Raw genomic sequence first — 18,667 nt, forward strand, 5'->3', positions numbered from 1 at the left:
AGTGATTCGAGACTTGTACGTTGTACGGTTCGCGTCGCCGCGGACGGTGTAGAGGTTATCAGTGCAGGTACATCCAGTGGAGCAACTTTCAATCGCTTCGATTTAATAAATTTAAGCGGCGTCGATCCGAAGCGATCCGACCAGGAGCTATCTCGTCTCCTCTTTCTCGACATCGCATCCTCCTCCTCCTCCTCCTCCTCTTCGCGCTGTTGAACGGGTAACGTTTCCATCCCCGCGTCAGCGACGCTTTCCGGCTCCTCCTTCTTCACCGCGATCGAGTTGTCGACGATCTTTTGCAGCGGTCCGATGAGGGGCTTAAAGTGCGTGTCCAACTCAATGTCCTTCTCGATCTTACCGGTCTTCAAAGCGCGAAGTTTCTTGCGAATCGAATCACTCGTTTTCGCAATCTCTTTCACGATCTTCTCGCGTTCGCGAATATTCTCGCTCCCGTTGATCGCGGCCATCGCGGGGAAAACAAAGCAGAGTGTCGATGTCTCTATAACGCTAACGTTTCACCTCCGACGAGATATCGGCAACGACTGATCGCTTTTGCGATATCACGAATACGTTAAATCCTTTTCTGTATTGGCCGTTCGAAAGCGCGCTGTCCTTGTCTATCACTACGAATCTGTACTTTTGTTGCCAACAATCGTGGCACAACGAGCAAAATTCGTCGTACGGCATGTCGGTGTTTACGTGATCGTTGTACACGTGTTTCAAATTGGTACCATCTTGTTTGAACAGGATCAGCAGGTTCGCGTTGTCGCGTATCAGATGTTTAGGTATTCTCGCGTACGTTTGACAGAGATAGAAGGAGTCAACGCTCGAGTGCCTGCCCATTGAGAAATACTCTCTCACCGCGTCTTGCTTATCGCACGCCACGTCATCGAAGACGAAGATCGAGTTTGGACGCGCGTGGCTTGGTGGAATGACGTCACTGTTATTGGAGAACGTAAAGTAGCCGATTTCGTCGATCGATGTCAACAAATTCTCCAAATATCGATATTTCGGCTGTTGCAACAATTTCGAGTATACGTACACGTTTTCGAAACGTACGCCGTGCGGACTTTCCAACAAGCTTATCAAAACGTTGGTTTTACCGCAATTCGAGGGGCCGCAAATAATCGCGCGTATAGTAGTCGGTAACATCGTACCGTGCTTGCGTTTCTCCGCATTGCCCCCCATCGACCGTAATCTGTCGTCGCAATTGGTCACGCGAATCGCCAACGGTTGTCGCACGAATCTCATTTTTTCCACACTGCCGACTCTCTGGCTGACTTGAACGCCTATTTATAGGCGAGCGGAACCGCGAATCGCTCAGTAGCAAAGATGTTCGTCCTACTGTCGAGACCTTCCGATATTTGCGACTTGAGCGCCGAACAGCTGCAATTTGTGCCGAAAGCCGTTCTGTTGCAAATGTGCGGCAATCACATCCACTGCGTGTGGGACAAGCTTCCGGAACATATAAAGGCGGATTTGGAGGTTCAGACCTATCGCTGTTACGAACATTACAATCAACCGTGGCAGCGAACGCACGTCGACGGTCCCGCGCCATTGATAAAGGATTGCGGCGAATGTCAACGAAAAAAATTGGTAGAGGCCTGTTAAATCGCGCGATAAACGCACTTCCGATCGAATTGCATATTCCCGGCTATCAATTTTGTGGCCCGGGCACTCATTTAGAAGAACGATTGGAGAGAGGCGATCAAGGTATTAATCCATTAGACGCGGCGTGTCGCGAGCACGACATAGCTTATTCGTGTAGCAATGATCTCGCCGAGAGACACGCGGCGGACGAGATACTCGCTGCGGAAACGCGAAAACGCATTACCGCGAAAGATTCGTCTTTCGGAGAGAGAGCTGCCGCTACAGCCGTCTGGGCGGCTATGAAGGCTAAGACGAAATTCGGTATGGGTTTGAAAACAAAGAAGACGAAGAAGAAGAAGAGACTATCGAACAGGCGAATACTTTCGGTGGCGAAACGAGGCGGCGTAATACCGATTCTACCGTTGTTGGGAGTTCTCGGCTCGTTGGTCGGCGGAGCGGCGGGAGTCGTAAAGGCCGTGAACGATAACAAAGCCGCGCAGCGTCAGCTGGAAGAATTGAAACGTCAAAATCGCGCCATGAAAGGTCATGGACTTTATCTCGCTCCGTACAAACGCGGGCAAGGAGTGGCATCGAAGAAGAAAAAAAAGTCGCGGAGATACTAAAAATTCCCAAGGGCGTAACAACCAACGTACAACTACAAAAACTGGCAAAGCGTATGCGCATTCCATATTTTAGAGGTATTTTCATGCGTACTGCCTTACCAACAGAGTGAGTGCGTCGAAACGAGAGTGGTATCGTGAATTTGGATAACGCCGAGAGACCGGGTACTCGCTGGGTGGCGTACGCGAAGAGTTCCCGCCGTGGACTTGAGCGATGGCGATTACGAGCTCGGCCTGACAAATTTTGAAACCTATTACACGATACCGAACGTGAATTCTTCGAACAATAAATTCTACTTTGACGACAAGGAAATCACCATTCCCGAAGGATCGTACGAATTGCGTGATATAAACACGTATCTAAGACGCGTCATTTTACGGGATCAATCCAATAATGTCGCGAGAAAGAAACACGTCGGCGAAGATGAAGACTATCCGTTGATTATTTGTGCCAACAACAATACGATGAAGAGCGAGATCAAGTGCGCTTTCAGAGTAAACTTTAACAAACCGAACAACATTGGATCGCTGCTGGAATTTTCAACGAATCGCGTGCTGGAGCCGCGACAATGGTACGAATCGGACGTACCGATAAATATCATTAGCGTAAACATCATTCGCGTAGAGTGTAACGTGACCGCGGGCGCGTACAGCAACGACAAGTACGTGCACACGATACACAAGTTTTCACCGAGCGTGCCACCAGGATATAAGATATCGGAAACGCCGGCACAGATCATTTACCTGCCGATCACCGTACGGAGCATTACGGACCTAACGATTCGCGTTGTGGATCAGGACGATCGATTGATTGATTTTCGAGGAGAAGAGATCACCGTCAGATTGCACGTACGACTGCGACAGCGATAACGCGCGCTAGTGCGGACGACATATGAGATGCTCGTACTGAACTCGGAGCACGCGAGAGATAAGAATATCTTTACGGCAGCGGTCGACGATATCACCCGATCAACATTCGGTGGAGCTAAAAAAGAGACGAGAAAGAAGCTCACCGCATCGAACGTTGAATTTCTACGATCTTTGGGATTCGCGGTGCGAAATATCTGAGGAAGCATGGCCGATATCCTTAACATTGGAGGTGAACCGATCTTTGACGACAGTGTCGTCAAGATTGAAACACACACGTACAATCCGTACGCCAATACGACGTTTGGACACAACGACGAGATAAGAATACCCATACAACAACAAGATTTATACACGTTGCCGTGCGAAAGCTTTCTCTACGTCGAAGGAAGATTGGTGGTAAATAAAAGGAATAACGAGTCTGTGACAACGTAACTAATTGCATGGCGTTCATGTTCGATGAAATTCGATACGAGCTCAACGGCGTGGAGATTGATCGCAGCAGAAACGTTAGAATAACCAGTACTCTCAAGAACTATGTATCGATAACGTACGACAAGGCGGAGATGTTGCGGAATGCTGGATAGGACATTTTATCTACCCGCTCGGAAGGATATTTCAATTTTTGTGTTCCGCTCTACACATTGTTAGGCTTTTGCGAGGATTACAAACGCGTGATTATTAACGCTCGTCACGAATTAATTTTGATACGAGCGCGTAACGACAACAATTGCATTATAGGAAATCCGGCGACTGAGCCGGAAATCGAATTGTTCAAAGTACAATGGCGAATGCCTCACGTTACGTTAAACGAGGTCAATAAACTGTCCATGTTACGGGCCTTGGGAAGCGGACGATATCTTAGTGTCAGTTTTCGTTCGTGGGATCTGTACGAGTACCCCCTGCTGCAGAGCACGACCAAGCATTCGTGGCCGTCAAGACTGCGACTCAGTTAGAGAAACCGCGATACGTTATCTTTGCGCTGCAGACCGGTAGCAAAAATATCATGGCTCAAAATATTGGCTATTTCAATCACTGTAACTTGACCAATATCAAGCTTTATCTAAACTCTGAATCTTATCCATACGATGACTTAAATCTAGATTTTGAAAAAAATCGATACGCCCTTCTTTATGATATGTATGCGCGTTTTCGTAAAGCTTATTACGGATACGATCGCTACGATACGTTTCTCAATTTGACTACATTCCTGACGCTTGGACCTTTCGTCATCATCGATTGCTCCCGACAAAACGAGTCCGTCAAGAGCGCCACCGTGGATGTGCGAATAGAATTTGACTGTAAAGAGAACGTGCCTGCAAATACTACCGGCTATTGTCTCATCTTGCATGACCGCGTAATCGAATACTGTCCGTTGTCAAACGTAGTGCGCAAACTCACGTAAATTGTAATGTCGGTAAAAATTTCGATATAAAAGAGACAGATGTATCGCGATGTGATACAGTACGGATCGTTCCTTCGTTGCATCATGATCGCGCCAACGTTCGTCGATCTGCAAGGATTCATCGTCGGGATGAAATTTGTCGTAAAGGAGGTAGCGGTGCTGAGAAACGGGGCCGTTCTGGCGCATCACATCTTTACATGCCCCATGCCGTGGAGTCTCCTTACAAAATTCGACAAGTCATGTGCTTCTTGGTTGATTCGCAATCACCATGGATTACGATGGGAAGACGGAAATGTGCCGTACAGCATGGTGAAACGTTTAATTACATCGGCCGTGCTCGGTGAGCAAGAGGACAACGACGACGAGATGCCGACTCTCGTGTACGTCAAGGGATGCCAGAAACGAGAATGGCTGGTGGATCTGCTCGAGAATTACGCGAGAAAAAACTTAATCATCGAGACTTTGGATGCGGATTACGAAGATGTCGAATCTTTAAATAATCTAGATGTTACCAATACTGTGCGATGTGGAAAAAACATGTTAAGAATTGCGCATTGCAAAATGTATTGAAAATATTTAACTGGTGGTCGCGGCGCCAGAGAGAGATGTAATTTTTTTTAAATAAAAAAATATAAATTTTACAATGTTTAATTTCCTTTCCCCTTTAGTCGATAGTGTAAAAATTAACAATAAGTAGGTATACGTGACGAATTCTAACTCGAGAGCTTCGAGGGGGGTATCAGGTTTAGACGAACATGTCTGAACATGTTTCGCGGTTGATGTCATGCGGAGAGGGGAGGAGGAATATACGTCTTAATACAGAAAAAAATCCTACCTTAGTCCCCTCTCCTAAATTTCAGAGCTCTGATTGCGCGTGACAGAAACATTAATTTCCCCCTTCTTCATCATAGTTTTGGAAGTTGCCGCGTATACTCGATTAATTTTATACGATTAGTCTCGTATCGGCTGCTTGTGCGAACGGTCCGCTTCTCATAACCGAGAGAAAGAATGTATTCCGTTGAGGGAAGCAACGGCGGTAACAGTGGCAGTAGACGTATGAATTATTACGTACCGATTCCCGATGTTGAAACTCCAACGTGTGAAAACAAGTAAGTTTTGTTTAATTTATAGAGCTTTATATTTTTTATATCTTTTTGCGAATTGTATTATTTTGAAAGTAATCATATTATTTTTTTCTACAGCATCTCGTTGGAGCGTCGCGCGGTTCGTATACTAGGCAGACGATACGCATTGACATCAACAGCTTATAAATATTTGGATATTGGAATCAGCGTGGGTCCTGTGTCCTTTGTGGAACTACTTCTCGGTGATAACCGAGGAAATCAGATGGTGTTGGCTCATACGACGTGGACAGCGCTAATTGAAAGACGTGCGGATATCGAACGACTCCTGCAGCCAGCCGCACCTTCATCAATGTCGATTCAAGATCTAGTTATAGAACTCGTAAAAATACGTGATGCGAATGTTGTTAAACTTACGTTACATAATAATTCCATGCATATGAAATCATCGACCGTACTTTTCTTATTCGAACTCGAGCACTGCGTCGAACATGAATATTTCAAGCTGTATCAAAATACAAATGAGGTAAATGTGAAATTTAATCAATTTGTAACCATTTTACGAAGAAATTGTATAACTGATAAATGTGATGCAGCTAGAATCTTGCGCGACGTTTTTGATAAAAATTCGATTATTGATTGCGAATTATTAGCTTATGCTTTAGACAATATTGTATACGATGCGATACATAATAAATAAATTAATGTTTATATGATAAAAAAGATTATCTTTCATTTCTCCCAATTATTTATTATAAAGGAAAGAAACGCGAAGTGGAATGAGAGCGAGAAAGGACGCGAACGACAGAGAACGCGCCTATGTATTCTTGCCCGCCATTGTAGTGCGAGACATATTTCATCTTAATTTCTTTTCGTTGGAAGGGACAGTCCGTTTTTAAACTGTTACCATATTTTTTTCTCTGGTGAAATTTTACCCCGCTTCGTTCTGCAACCGTCGTTAAATTCAGTCTCGCCGAGTCCGCGAACAGTTCGGACGTGTTTCAAGAAAATTTCGCCGTTTTCGCAAACCGTTTTCGCAAAAGTTAGTGATTTTTTTAAACAAGTTTTTTTGTGACGTCTCCACGAAAGCCTTCCCTCCAACATGAATTACATTGAAGTGATGTTTCCAAGGGACATCATGGTATGTACGGAAGTGTGACAAGGTATAGTGACATATAATATAGAGTTTTTTTTAAATATGTTTATCTTTTTGTTTAGTGGATGCAGCCGCGAAGGGTGCAGCGATTGGTCAGGATCGAGGTGCAAATGGATGACTGGTGGGTGCACATCCGCATCCCCCGAAATTATGTAAGTATTATTTTTTTCCTTTGTGCGTGCGTGCGCGTGTTTTAAAAAATAATATTTTTTATGTTAAATTTACAGCCGCGTATGGAATACATCATACCAGGGTTTATAAATATCGAACATATGCAGTGGATGCGGTCGGAAAAGCAGGCTGAAAGAGAACTACGGGACGCATTATGGCAAACTTGCGGCAACGAAGACATCTATGGGTTTCGTAGATTATACAATATAGAAAATGAGTTTGACATAGAAGAAGAAGAAAAATGGTAAGTTACTCGCTTTTTCAATAAAAAAATATTGAATCTTTATATTAATCATCTTGTTACATTTGTGTGTTTCAGGTAAAGAAGTTGCCTTGAACTCCTATTATTCTATTACTTCCTCATTTAAGGTTGCGCTTTTAAGAAAACATTATATACATGCCACATGATAAATAAATATTAAGTATATAATATGGTAAAAAGTTTAAACGATTTTTCCTTTTCATTTACCGTTCATCCCATTCCCTGTCATTAGAATTAAGCTGTCTTCGTATATAGTTTACTTAAATGTAATATTAAAAATTAAATATCGCGAAGATCTAAACGATTAAATATCGTTGGCGAAGAAAAGATACGCGATCGTGAGCGAGAACGCGAACGGGGGCCGGGAGCGAGAAACCGCGCGCGAGGGAGAGAGATAACGCGAACGGGGGCCGGGAGCGAGAGGAACCGCGCGCGAGGGAGAGAGAGAACGCGAACGAGAAGACGGTCCTTTTCGAGAAGAAGAGAAAGAAAAGAAGGAAAGAAAGAAATAGCGCGCGATGTCAACCGATTGGTGCTGCAAAACGTGACCCAGTGAACCTGTGACCCACATGTTCACCAAAAAACCGATAAATTGTCCTAAAAACATGCGTAAAGAGGACATCGCGACGGTTAACCCTAGACGTGCACAGCGGGGGTCTCCGAGAGACTCCCAGGCCAACTTTCTTTTTTGGCATTTTATGTTCATTCTTTTACTTACCTTCTCCTTAATTTAAGATATTAAAATAATTTATTAAAATTATTAAAATATAAAAAATTAAGTATTGCTATAAAGTATTATACATTTAATTATAACTTCATGAGAAAAAGATGAGAGCGAGAGAGAATACGTGGATAAAAGAAAGAGAAGGCGAACGAAAAGACGCGCGCGAGGAAGGGATAACGCGAACGAGAAGACGCGCGCGAAGGAGAGATAACGGGTGATGGGAGCGAGAGAGACTGCGCGCGAGAGAGAGAACGCGAACGAGAAGACGGGCTTGATTTTATTACTTTTAGCCCTTTTCGAGAGAAAAGGACATCGGCATCAGGCTAGTCGCAGGTCATAAATTATAGCCGCCTGTCATAGGCGCTCGTTCGCATCTGAAGTGTGAAATGATATCTGTTTATAAATACTATCGGCCGAACATCGACGCGAGATGACATTTGTTTATAGAACATGTCCCGACGCGCTGGCCGAAACCCTATCCCCCCCCTTTCCTAGGACTCCTCGCCCTCGAGTTCCACCCCCCCCGCCCCGCTCCCCCTCGGAGCGCACGCCGAAACCCTGATCACTCCCCCGTTCCCTAGGACCCCCTCGCCCCCCCGGCCCCCCCCCCCGCCCCGCTCCCCCCTCGGAGCACCCGGCCTAGCTCTCTCTATATCACCCTACTCGTGTTAGATCCTGTCGGATAGGACCTGTCCTCGCCTCTCGGGCTGTGTTTCGATATTCACTGCCAGTACTGCAAATCTATAGTTTGTCACGCACATTATAGATTTTAGGTACTGACAGTGAATTTCGGAACACAGTCTCGGTAGCATTTGGTAATATGGGTGAGGGAAATAGTGGAGATGGTCTCGTGACGCACGTCGCACACAAGCTATGTACTGTGTACGTGTACGCACATCTACGCACTAATAGCGGTAAGGCTGCGTTCGGAAACGTCACTCGAGTGCCTCCGTGTCAATTCGCGAACTGGTAGCAAACGTGTTCGGGCGTGTTTCGTCTTAAGCCCCTTGCACAATGGCGATAGCGATAGCGATAGCGACAGCGACAAAGTTGCCGACAAAGGTATAGCTTTGTCGGCAACCTTGTCGCTGTCGCTATCGCTATCGCTATCGCCTATTGTGCAAGGGGCTTTAAAGGAAAAATTTTTTAAGGTTGCTGATGCAACTTTACGCTTTGAAATAACCTCGCTCCTAAGGGGGCATAAGATATCGCTATTTGGCTGTATTGTGTCTCGGCAGAGATCAGGTGCCAGAAAAATTAAGAAGAAGAAGAAGAGTGCCTCCGTGTATCATGTTATCCTTGTTGTTCACCAGTTAAACAAATATCAAAATTCATTGACACATGGTATGTATGACACATGGTATATAATTTATAATTTTTATTATATATTATTATAAAAAGTATGTACATATCGTAAATGTTTCACAATTTCCTTTTTATAGGTTAACGTTCACATTACGGGCACGTGGAATTTTTTGTTATTTACCTCTTATACTTTCTTTTGAATTTAATAGGTGAGTGTTGATGAAGAATATAATAAATAATTTTTATTATCTTTGAAATCAACTTATAATGATTTACAAATGTAATCAATAGCCGTATGTTTATTCAATTTTTTATTAATATATTAAATAATAAATATCTGTGAAACAATTGTACATAATTTTACTATTTCATGTACGTATCAGAAAATATTTTGATAAGTTATTAATATCTGAAGAAATATCGTTATACTTTCATTAATTCAGTTAATACGTCAAATGAAAAAAAATTATTTCAAAACTAAAAATTACTATTCTTATTTATCGGTTTTAATTTCATACATTTAACAGGAGAATAAGAGATGTTAAATAATTCATTGTTTATACACTCGCGTGCTATGTGTTCAATCCCTCTCGAATATTGTTGTATGGTTTATAAATTTATTAATAAACAATATTAATATTGTATTGTATGTAAAAAATTCTGCACGAATTATGGCTGAGAAACGTCCCAGAAGATATAAAAATTATTTGCGCTCATGCAATATAGAGGATGTTAGTCCAAGGATTAAGAAAAGATTAAAATATAATTCTGTAATGCAAGCATATAGTCTTGTAAGTATAATTGTTAAGTAAACCTACATTATTTTAACGATTAAAGGTTTCGTCATAAAATTGAAACATCCGTGCTGGGAATGGCCCATAATAGTCGATTAACTTATTAAGGTACAACACAGCTGAAAAATGGACTAATTATTGGATTTTTTGCATATGGTAGAAATAAGTGATTTTTCTTTTTTTAATTTGTTTCTAAAAAAATGTGTAAATAATTACTTTTATTTATTATTTTTTGCAAAATCAAAAAATATTAATCGATCCTGTAGGAAAAATGAAGAAAAATGTGTCTAAAACATTTCTTTGTAACAGATTTACGTTTGCCTCAAACAATTAAAGATATATATCACAAACAATTAAAGTGTAATATCTTGTGACGAACTTCTTCGTATAAAAATTCCTGATGGTATCTTCCTCATTGAATATATAGACGAATTAGCAGCTTTTATAGAGACAACGCAATTGCGGTGAAATAATGTGATGTGCCCTGTTAACTTCTGGACGGATTATTTTTTTGTATCAGCCGTAATATAGTTGTATCGATTTTTACATGAAATCGATTGGATTAAAATGTGGAAATTGGTACCAAAATTAAGACTGAATCAATTGAATTTTTATTGGTTTTAATCGACTTTTTCTGTTTTTTTTGTAATAGTACTTTTTTTTTTACGCAGGAGAAATTTTCCACCACCAGGCCCACCGCGGAGCGGCAGGGGCAACCAGTCCTGACGCTCAATCAGGGAGCGCCCGCGGCAACCAGTCACGGACCCGGAAGTCCGATCAGGGGTTTTACGCCTGCGGGCAACCAGTCACGAGCGCCGATCGGGGAGCGCCCCGCCGCGTCCGAGGGATGGCCCGGTGACCCCCCTTTTTCGGGAGGAAGACCCCCCCACCCCCGGGGTAGGGGCGGGGGAGTGCCGGATTCTACGGGCTAAAAGCCCATAGCCTACCGGCTAAAACTCCTGCGAGCGACCCAGGACTGCGCTATGTTGGGGGGGCCCTGGGAAACGCAGTGATCACATCCGCGAGCCCCCCACGCGCTCGCCGTAGCGAGAACCTCTAACTTGTGACGGATGAGCGTCGCTACACTCATCCGCCACCCCTCCCTCCGGGGTTGCCGCTGCCTGGTTAGGGCAGCCGCAGCGGACGAGCGGTATGTCCCCGACCGCTCGCCCGCCCCCCGGGCGGGAGGAGAAGGATCCCATGTGGTCGTGGCGCCCGATCAGGGGAGCGCCCGCGGCAACCAGTCACGGACCCGGAGGTCCGATCAGGGAATTTACGCACACGGGCAACCAGTCACGGGCGCCGACCGAGATCCTCCTCCTCCCTCGCCCTCATCGAGGGTAGGCGGGCACCAAGCCCCGGGGCGAAGACTCGTCGGAATCCCGCAACCCAGAGCCCGGCCCCCCGCCTTCGCGGGACGGATGGAGCGCTTGTGGCAGAGACCCCTTGGGGAGTCCGCCCGAGCCCCCTCCGGCCCGCTTCCTCCGCCGACCTGCTCGGCACAAAACGGCAGCGGGAGAGAAGATTCCCGCCTCCGTGGAGGTTTTTGGGAACCCCCCTCTCGCGCCACCATCTCCCTCTGACTGCCGTTGACACGCCGCCCCTCTACGAGTGGGGGCACTGGCGCCCGGGCTAATCGCCCGGTTGTCACCTCCCTGTTGTTTTGGGGAGACCAAATGGACCCAATATGGCTCCCCTAATTACTGTCGAAATGAGGAGGGGCGGCTTCCCCCCTCCTCACCCGCTCGTCCGCCTCTTTCTTTCGCAACACAGCGCTGGCGAAAGAGGCGAACGCCCTCCAATTGTTCGACCCCTCCTCACCCGGCCTGACCACTTTGGCCACAACCGCCGGGAGGGAGAGGTCTTCTCCTATTTGGGCCCGGAGGACACGGCGCTCTTCTGCCCACGCTGGACAAATCTCCAGCGTGTGCTGCGCCGTGTCCGCCTCCTCTGGGCAATACCAACAGCGCGTGGTGCGCTCCCTCTGGATGCCGTGCAGATATTTGCCGAAGCAACCGTGCCCCGACAAGATCTGCACGGCTTTTGTAATAATACCTAGAAACAATAGTTGTATAAAAATCACAGAACCTTATATTTGTCTATAAATTATATTTCATAATGCCATTTTCATCCGATCGCTTTTATAGTTCTCAGTGAGATACTTTCATATACCATGTAACAAGTTATAAAAGTAGCTACTAAATTAAATTTTTTTCAAAATAACATTTGTCGAATACAGCGAATAATATTTATAAATAAAGTTTATTATGAAAATAAAAATAAATAAATATTAATCTTTTTTTTTAGAATTTTGAAGACGTCGATAATGCTACAAAAAGTCATCAAAATGTTGAAATGGAAGGGGCTCATTGCACAAATAGTAATGCATCTTTTAATAACGATGTCGATACAATGCACGAAATTTTAAATAATTACGAAGAAATGAAAGAAGTTGAACAATTCATCAACAACATTGATGAAGAAAAGAAATTTATTGACGATTAACGTAAAGTGCTACAGGATTCAATTCACAATATTCATGAAATTCAGCAAATAAATGTTAATTCCACTGATATCTATGATGACCAGGTTAACTTAATAACTTAAATAATTTTTTAAATATTATTTAAATAACTTTTCCATTCATTCATAATGATTATCTATATACAAATTTCAAATCACTACTATTTTATTGGAATGTACTTTTCTAAAAAATTATTAATTATTCAATAATATTGAATATTATAAACACAAAAATGTTTTCTGATTACACTACAACAATAATTAATTAATAAGCTTTCTTTATGACAAAGTCAATTGTTAAACATGCTTCAATAAAATTCAAAAACAATTTCAAAATGTATTTAATAATAAATAAAAAATGTTTCAGATTTATTGTAGAAGAAGCCAACAACTGGAATGGGATGTGAATATATATGACGATTTAAGAGATTACGATGATAAAGATAATGATATTTGCTGCTCACAAAATCTAAAAGATTTTATTTGTAACGATGATTTTTTAGCTCGTATTGATATTTGTTTTGATAAATCAAGAAGCGAAATATTTTTGATGGTTCTTGACCATAGCTTAAGACATAGGTCATCTTTAAGTGAAATATGTAGTTTACTGAGACTTATTAATACCATTTTTTCACGAACATTGTTGCCTGATACAAGATGGATATTTGACAATATTATAAATTCGAAAAGTACATTAGAGTATCATGGAATATGCCCTAATTGTAGTAAATATCTTGGAAAAATAAGAGATTTAAAATCTTCTATGACTTGTGAAGTATGTTTAGGAACAGTTGAATTTGATGGTCCATCATCTTCAAATATTTTTTTACTCATCGATCCAACAGAAAGTATTAAACTGTTACTGGAAGATAATCAACAATATTATGAATACATTGTAAAAGAAAGAAAATATGATGGAAGAATTAGAGATATATTTGATGGCAAATGCTACAGATCTTTTGTAAAAAGTTTACCTACTAATGAAAGGCACAATTACGTCACAACTATTTTCAATACTGATGGCGCACCTCGATTTGAATGCTCCCAGTACTCTATCTGGCCTATATATTTACAGTTGAATGAAATTCCTGTTAAATCGAGATTAAAACGAATCATAACTTGTGGTATGTGGTTTGGCAAGAACAAACCTGAAATGACAGCCTTCTTACAACCTTTTACTGATACAATAGTTAGATTATCAACGGAAGGTATTGATTGCACTATTAATAATGAGAAGCGTTTGATTAAAGTCTACACTTTAATTTGTTGCGTTGACTCGGTTGCGCGGGCTCCTATGCAAGGAGTTAAATTGTTTAATGGACAGTATGGATGTAATTGGTGTTTACATAAAGGCGAGTGGTACGAAGGTAGTATGAGGTACTCCATTTTACAATCTTGTCCAGAAGAAAGAACCAAGAGAAATATGATTGAGTTTATAACAAGGGCTACAAACGAAGAATGTGACGATGTTTATGGAGTGAAGTGTACTTCACCTCTAATCAATTTACCTTATTTTGATATTGTACAGGGATTCGTTCCTGATTACATGCATTCTTGCCTTAGTGGTGTTGGAAAGCAAATCACGAAGTATTTTTTAAAGTGCATGATAGAAACATCAACAGTGGAAGAAATGAATAAAATTCTGTTACAAATAAAAGTTCCCCATCAAATAGGTCGATTGAGTAGATCTTTTGATGATATTAATCATTGGAAAAGTAGAGAATGGAAAAACTTCATTCTTTATTATAGTCTGCCATTATTTCGATTGACTTTAAATGAACGCATGGTGAAATATTGGATTTTGTTTGTTGAAAGCTTGCATACATTACTAAGATGTGATATAAGCATTAATGATTTGAATAAAGTTGATGAAGACTTATACAAGTTTGCATTTTTAACAGAAAAACTATTTTCAAAGAAAGGTATGACTTTTAATGTGCATCAACAACTTTTTCACATATCACAAAGTGTTCTTAATTGGGGACCTCTTTGGGCTCACTCTACGTTTCCCTTCGAATCTGCAAATCACGATACACTTCAAGCAATTTATTGCGCAAAAGGTGTAAATTTACAAATCGTCCGTTACATTAACATGCAACACAGTGTGCATGTTTTAAGTAATAGTATATACCCTCATGCTTCACCTTTAGTAATCGATTATTGCGAGGAACTGTCGACTAAAAAAATTCAAAAAAGTTGTAAGCTAGCGACAGTAACATATTTAGGAAATGGAACAAGTATCGATAAAAATACCTTAAAACATTTTAATGTCTGTGTAAAATGCACAATAGTATGCGAAAGAGTTGTAAAAGATGGCTGTCTGCTTATGTCATCGACAAGAAAAAATAAACGTTCTGACAACAGTTTCGCAACGCTCTCCGACAATACCTTTATTCGAATACTCTATTTTTTAGTAGATAATAAAAATAAAAAAAAAATTACTCTTTGTAATATTGTGAATACATCAACTTCAATATATAATTTTTTTATTACATATATAATTTAGTACATATATAATTTAACTTTAATATGTAATATTGGAACTGAAATTATAGCTATAGAAACAAAAAAAATTAAACAAGTATGCGTTTTTATACAAGTACATGAAAATTGCTATATAGCAACATTGCCAAATAGTTATCATTATAAATGTATTAACGTTTAACACTAAACATTTTAAAAATATTGTTGAAATATTAATTGTATTGTAAATATTATTGTAATATAGACAAAATAATCACAGGAATCTTATCAATACCGTGAGCATTTCAAATATCACATTACACAATATACAAAGTATAGAAAAAAAAGTAATATGTTTAATAGTATCCATTATATCATTTATATCAATTGTATTAAATAAAATTATATCCTTTTTTAATAATATTAAAAATATTTTATTTTTAATCAACAACTTTTATTATTTTTGCACCTTTTCACCAAATATTTCAGGATATAAAATTCTACAATACTATTTCGTTAACTATTATATCTGATAATTTCTGTAAAGATCGTACACACGCATGCACGCACGCACACAAATTATGAAATTATAAAACGTAGAACTTATATGATATATGAGATCTCATATGAGATCGCATTTGAGACCTCATATGAGATTTTGGCACGATACATCATATGAGATCTCATAAGAGAATTTATATGTGTTAGTGTATGAGACCTCATATGAGAGCACATATGAGGTCTCATGTGTGTTCTCACATGATTTTTTTTAGTAGGGCGGCCAGTAACTTGAGTCTAGGAGTTGTAACTGGTGAGACTGGAGCCACCCTAGCTTTAGCTGCAACCAAAGTAACATTTACATGAGAGTCGTACTCTGTCCGGGCATACAACACAGCTGCATACGCTTTTTTACTTGCATCACAAAATACATGGAAGGTAACATTAGCTCCTGGATCTGAAGAGCGAAAGGCCCATCGAGGAAAATGTAACTCACTCAGTGACGATAGACTTTTCAGTCATTTGTTAAACTCATTTTGAATTTCCTCGCTCAATTCCTCATCCCACTTCACTTTTGAGATCCAAGTCTTCTGCAATAAAAGTTTAGGACATATCATAACAGGGCAAACAAATCCCAGAGTAATCCCAGTAATTTTCTCATTTAATGCCGATTCAACGGGAAGCACTACCAGACGTAAAGAATCACAGCTCTTATTCCAAATCATTCCTGACACTGAAATATTCTCCGCTCCCGTCATTGCACCGGTATGCTCCCACCCTCTAAGGTTAAACGCTCCCTGAAGCATAGCGTAACTCGCGTCATACATAAATCCGTCAACTTCTTTTATTGTACTCAAATTAGTCACACAGTTATCCACGTAAAAACTCTCCAATAATTTACGGATATTGTCCATCGCATTTACCATATTCGACTTATGTTTCTCGTCTGACATTAGTTTTCTCAAGTGAAAGTCAATTACTGCTCCGAGAAGAAAAGGGCTACACGTTACACCGAAAACTACTCGAACATGTCTATAAATAATTATTCTCCCGAGCTCATCATACCATAAAAACTTGAGATAATCACGATCATTTTTGTTCAAACATATTTGCAAAAAAGCTTGTTCAATGTCAGCGATAATACCGAATTTTTCTTTTCTAAAACGCAAAAGTATGGACGAAATTAATTCAATCAAGTTAGGCCCTTTTTCTAAACATTCATTTAACGATGGAGAGTCTCTGCCCTTGGCTGACGCATCGAATACAGGCCTGAGCGGTGTGGAGCTGCCTTCCTTGACGACTCCTCGATGTGGAAGATAGTGACCTTTTATTTCTGTTTCGTCGGCAGGCACCAACTCAATGATTCCCTTCTCTCGCCAGTCTTTGAGAACTCGATCATAGTCAGCATACATTCCCGAAGCTTTGAGCCTCTTCGTGGTCGTAACGAGTCTCTTCTCCGCAAGATCATGGTTGTTCGGCAGAGCAGGGTGCGATTCAATCCAAGGCAGACATACTTCATAACGTCCTTCATCGTTGGTTATGACGGTCTCGACAAAACGTTCTCGAACTTGCTCATCATAGTCCTTTCGAGATTTTTCGACAACCGGATCGTTAATGCCAATGACATCCAAGCTCCATAAATCTGATATGCAGGTCTCTCGTTGCAACATAGAAGTAGTCTGGGCTGCGAGTCCATCCTCGACGTAATTCGGAGTTTTGCTCATCAAAGTCCAACCGAGATGCGTTTCGATTGCTGTCAGACCGCATTTGAGCTGCTTGGTTTTTCCTGTCATTAATTTCCCCGCAATATCAGCTCCAATAAGGATTTTAATTGGCTGAGCATGGTTCAATTGAATGGACCTGGTCCATCTGTTAACTGGATGCCTAGTTCTTTTAACTCATTCATCCAAGGCTGCTCATCCCATAGAGGAACATCTGCGCATATTTCGTCCTCGTCGTAGGCTTGGAAGTTGCAGGCATATTTTCCATCAAGACTGCTCATATGAACCAGGTATTTTCGGTGATCCTTAATTTCTGAAGACACGTTGCCAAACAGAGAGTACTTCAGCTTCAACATGCCGATCGGCTCATAGTTCATTACGCGGATGAGGTCTTTACATATGTATGATTTGGTTGAACCCGAATCGAAGAACACGCGCACGATACGTTCTTCTTGTTTGTTCCGGCTTATTGCAAGTAATGTCTGCAGTATTACTTCAGGCCCCTTAGTGTGACTGAGTAGCGACTTTTCATCTTTGACATCACATTTGTCTGCTTTGTGAGACGGCGCTACACTACGGTCGCCCATAACCTCCGGGCACATGAGCACAACATGACGACGACTGCATAAGGCACATTTCAAATTTCCGCGACACATACGGCTTTGATGTCCGATCTTCAGGCAGTTGAAACACGCATTTTTGGTTTGCAACACCGATTTCCTGTCACTCAGCGTCATTTTGCATGCTTTCTCACATTTCATACTTGTATGTTTATTCTCGCAGAACACACACACAGTAGGTTTAGTAACCTTTCCACTCGCGTGTAAACTCATAGCAGAAGGCGTATCTTTAGTGGATTCTGAACGTTGTTTATGTTTTAACTGCTTCCGTTCATTCATGTCGAAACCGTTTACCGCGATCGTTATCCGCTCTTCATTTTTCACTTCGGATTGTAGAAATTTCATTAATCGCGTGAGTCTATCTTCTCTCGGCGGTGGCTCCTCTCCCATACGCTGTGGCGTAGATGGCGTCACTTGATTCCGCTGCCATGCGCGTAACAATTCTTCCGGCAACGATGATTCGACGAGAGGGTATAACATGGCGCCGCATCTGTCCGTTGTCACACCAAGAGATTCGAGAGCGCGAAGTTGTGACTCTATTTTATCAAACAAATCTGCTAACTTTATCTCGTTAGGCTTCATAGCATTTTGTAATATTAACTTTAATAACTCACGCACATATACTTCTACGAGCATTTCATCACGTCCGAATCGATTCTTTATCGCGGCGATAGCTTTATCATAGTTTTCATCGGTAGGCGGGAAGCTACCGACTAGTTCCCCCGCGCGCGAATCCGGCTTGTAAGAGATACTGAAATTTGGTCTCTTTGTCGATCGTAGCGTTTTCATGAATCTTTTTGAACTGAGACCAGAATCGTAACCATTCCTTAATATCTCCGTCATACCTTTTGAGTTCGATTTTCGGCAGC

General features: G+C 41.5%; 1 protein-coding gene and 1 long non-coding RNA gene across 2 annotated transcripts in view; one reads left to right on the forward strand and one right to left on the reverse strand.

Annotated features, from left to right (window-relative positions):
- Positions 1–18,667, reverse strand: part of LOC139780702 (uncharacterized) — a 78,751-nt gene that overhangs the window by 52,503 nt on the left and 7,581 nt on the right. The gene's annotated exons all lie outside the window — the stretch shown is intronic.
- LOC139780718 (uncharacterized) lies at positions 5,488–6,261 on the forward strand. Its single transcript, XM_071719443.1, has 2 exons — positions 5,488–5,588; positions 5,682–6,261. The coding sequence occupies exons 1-2, from the start codon at positions 5,488–5,490 to the stop codon at positions 6,259–6,261; spliced, it is 681 nt and encodes a 226-aa protein (XP_071575544.1).

Source organism: Temnothorax nylanderi, unplaced genomic scaffold (genome assembly GCF_030848795.1).
Source record: "Temnothorax nylanderi isolate EJ_2023f unplaced genomic scaffold, tnyl_v1.0 TNYL_tig0293_pilon, whole genome shotgun sequence".
NCBI classification, from domain to species: Eukaryota; Metazoa; Arthropoda; class Insecta; order Hymenoptera; family Formicidae; genus Temnothorax; species Temnothorax nylanderi.

Bases quoted from the DNA above. Each gene is read 5' to 3' on its own strand.
- LOC139780718 (XM_071719443.1), top strand. From the start codon at position 5,488: ATGTATTCCGTTGAGGGAAGCAACGGCGGTAACAGTGGCAGTAGACGT. The intron at 5,589-5,681 runs GTAAGTTTTGTT...TTTTTTCTACAG, and splicing joins ACTCCAACGTGTGAAAACAA to CATCTCGTTGGAGCGTCGCG.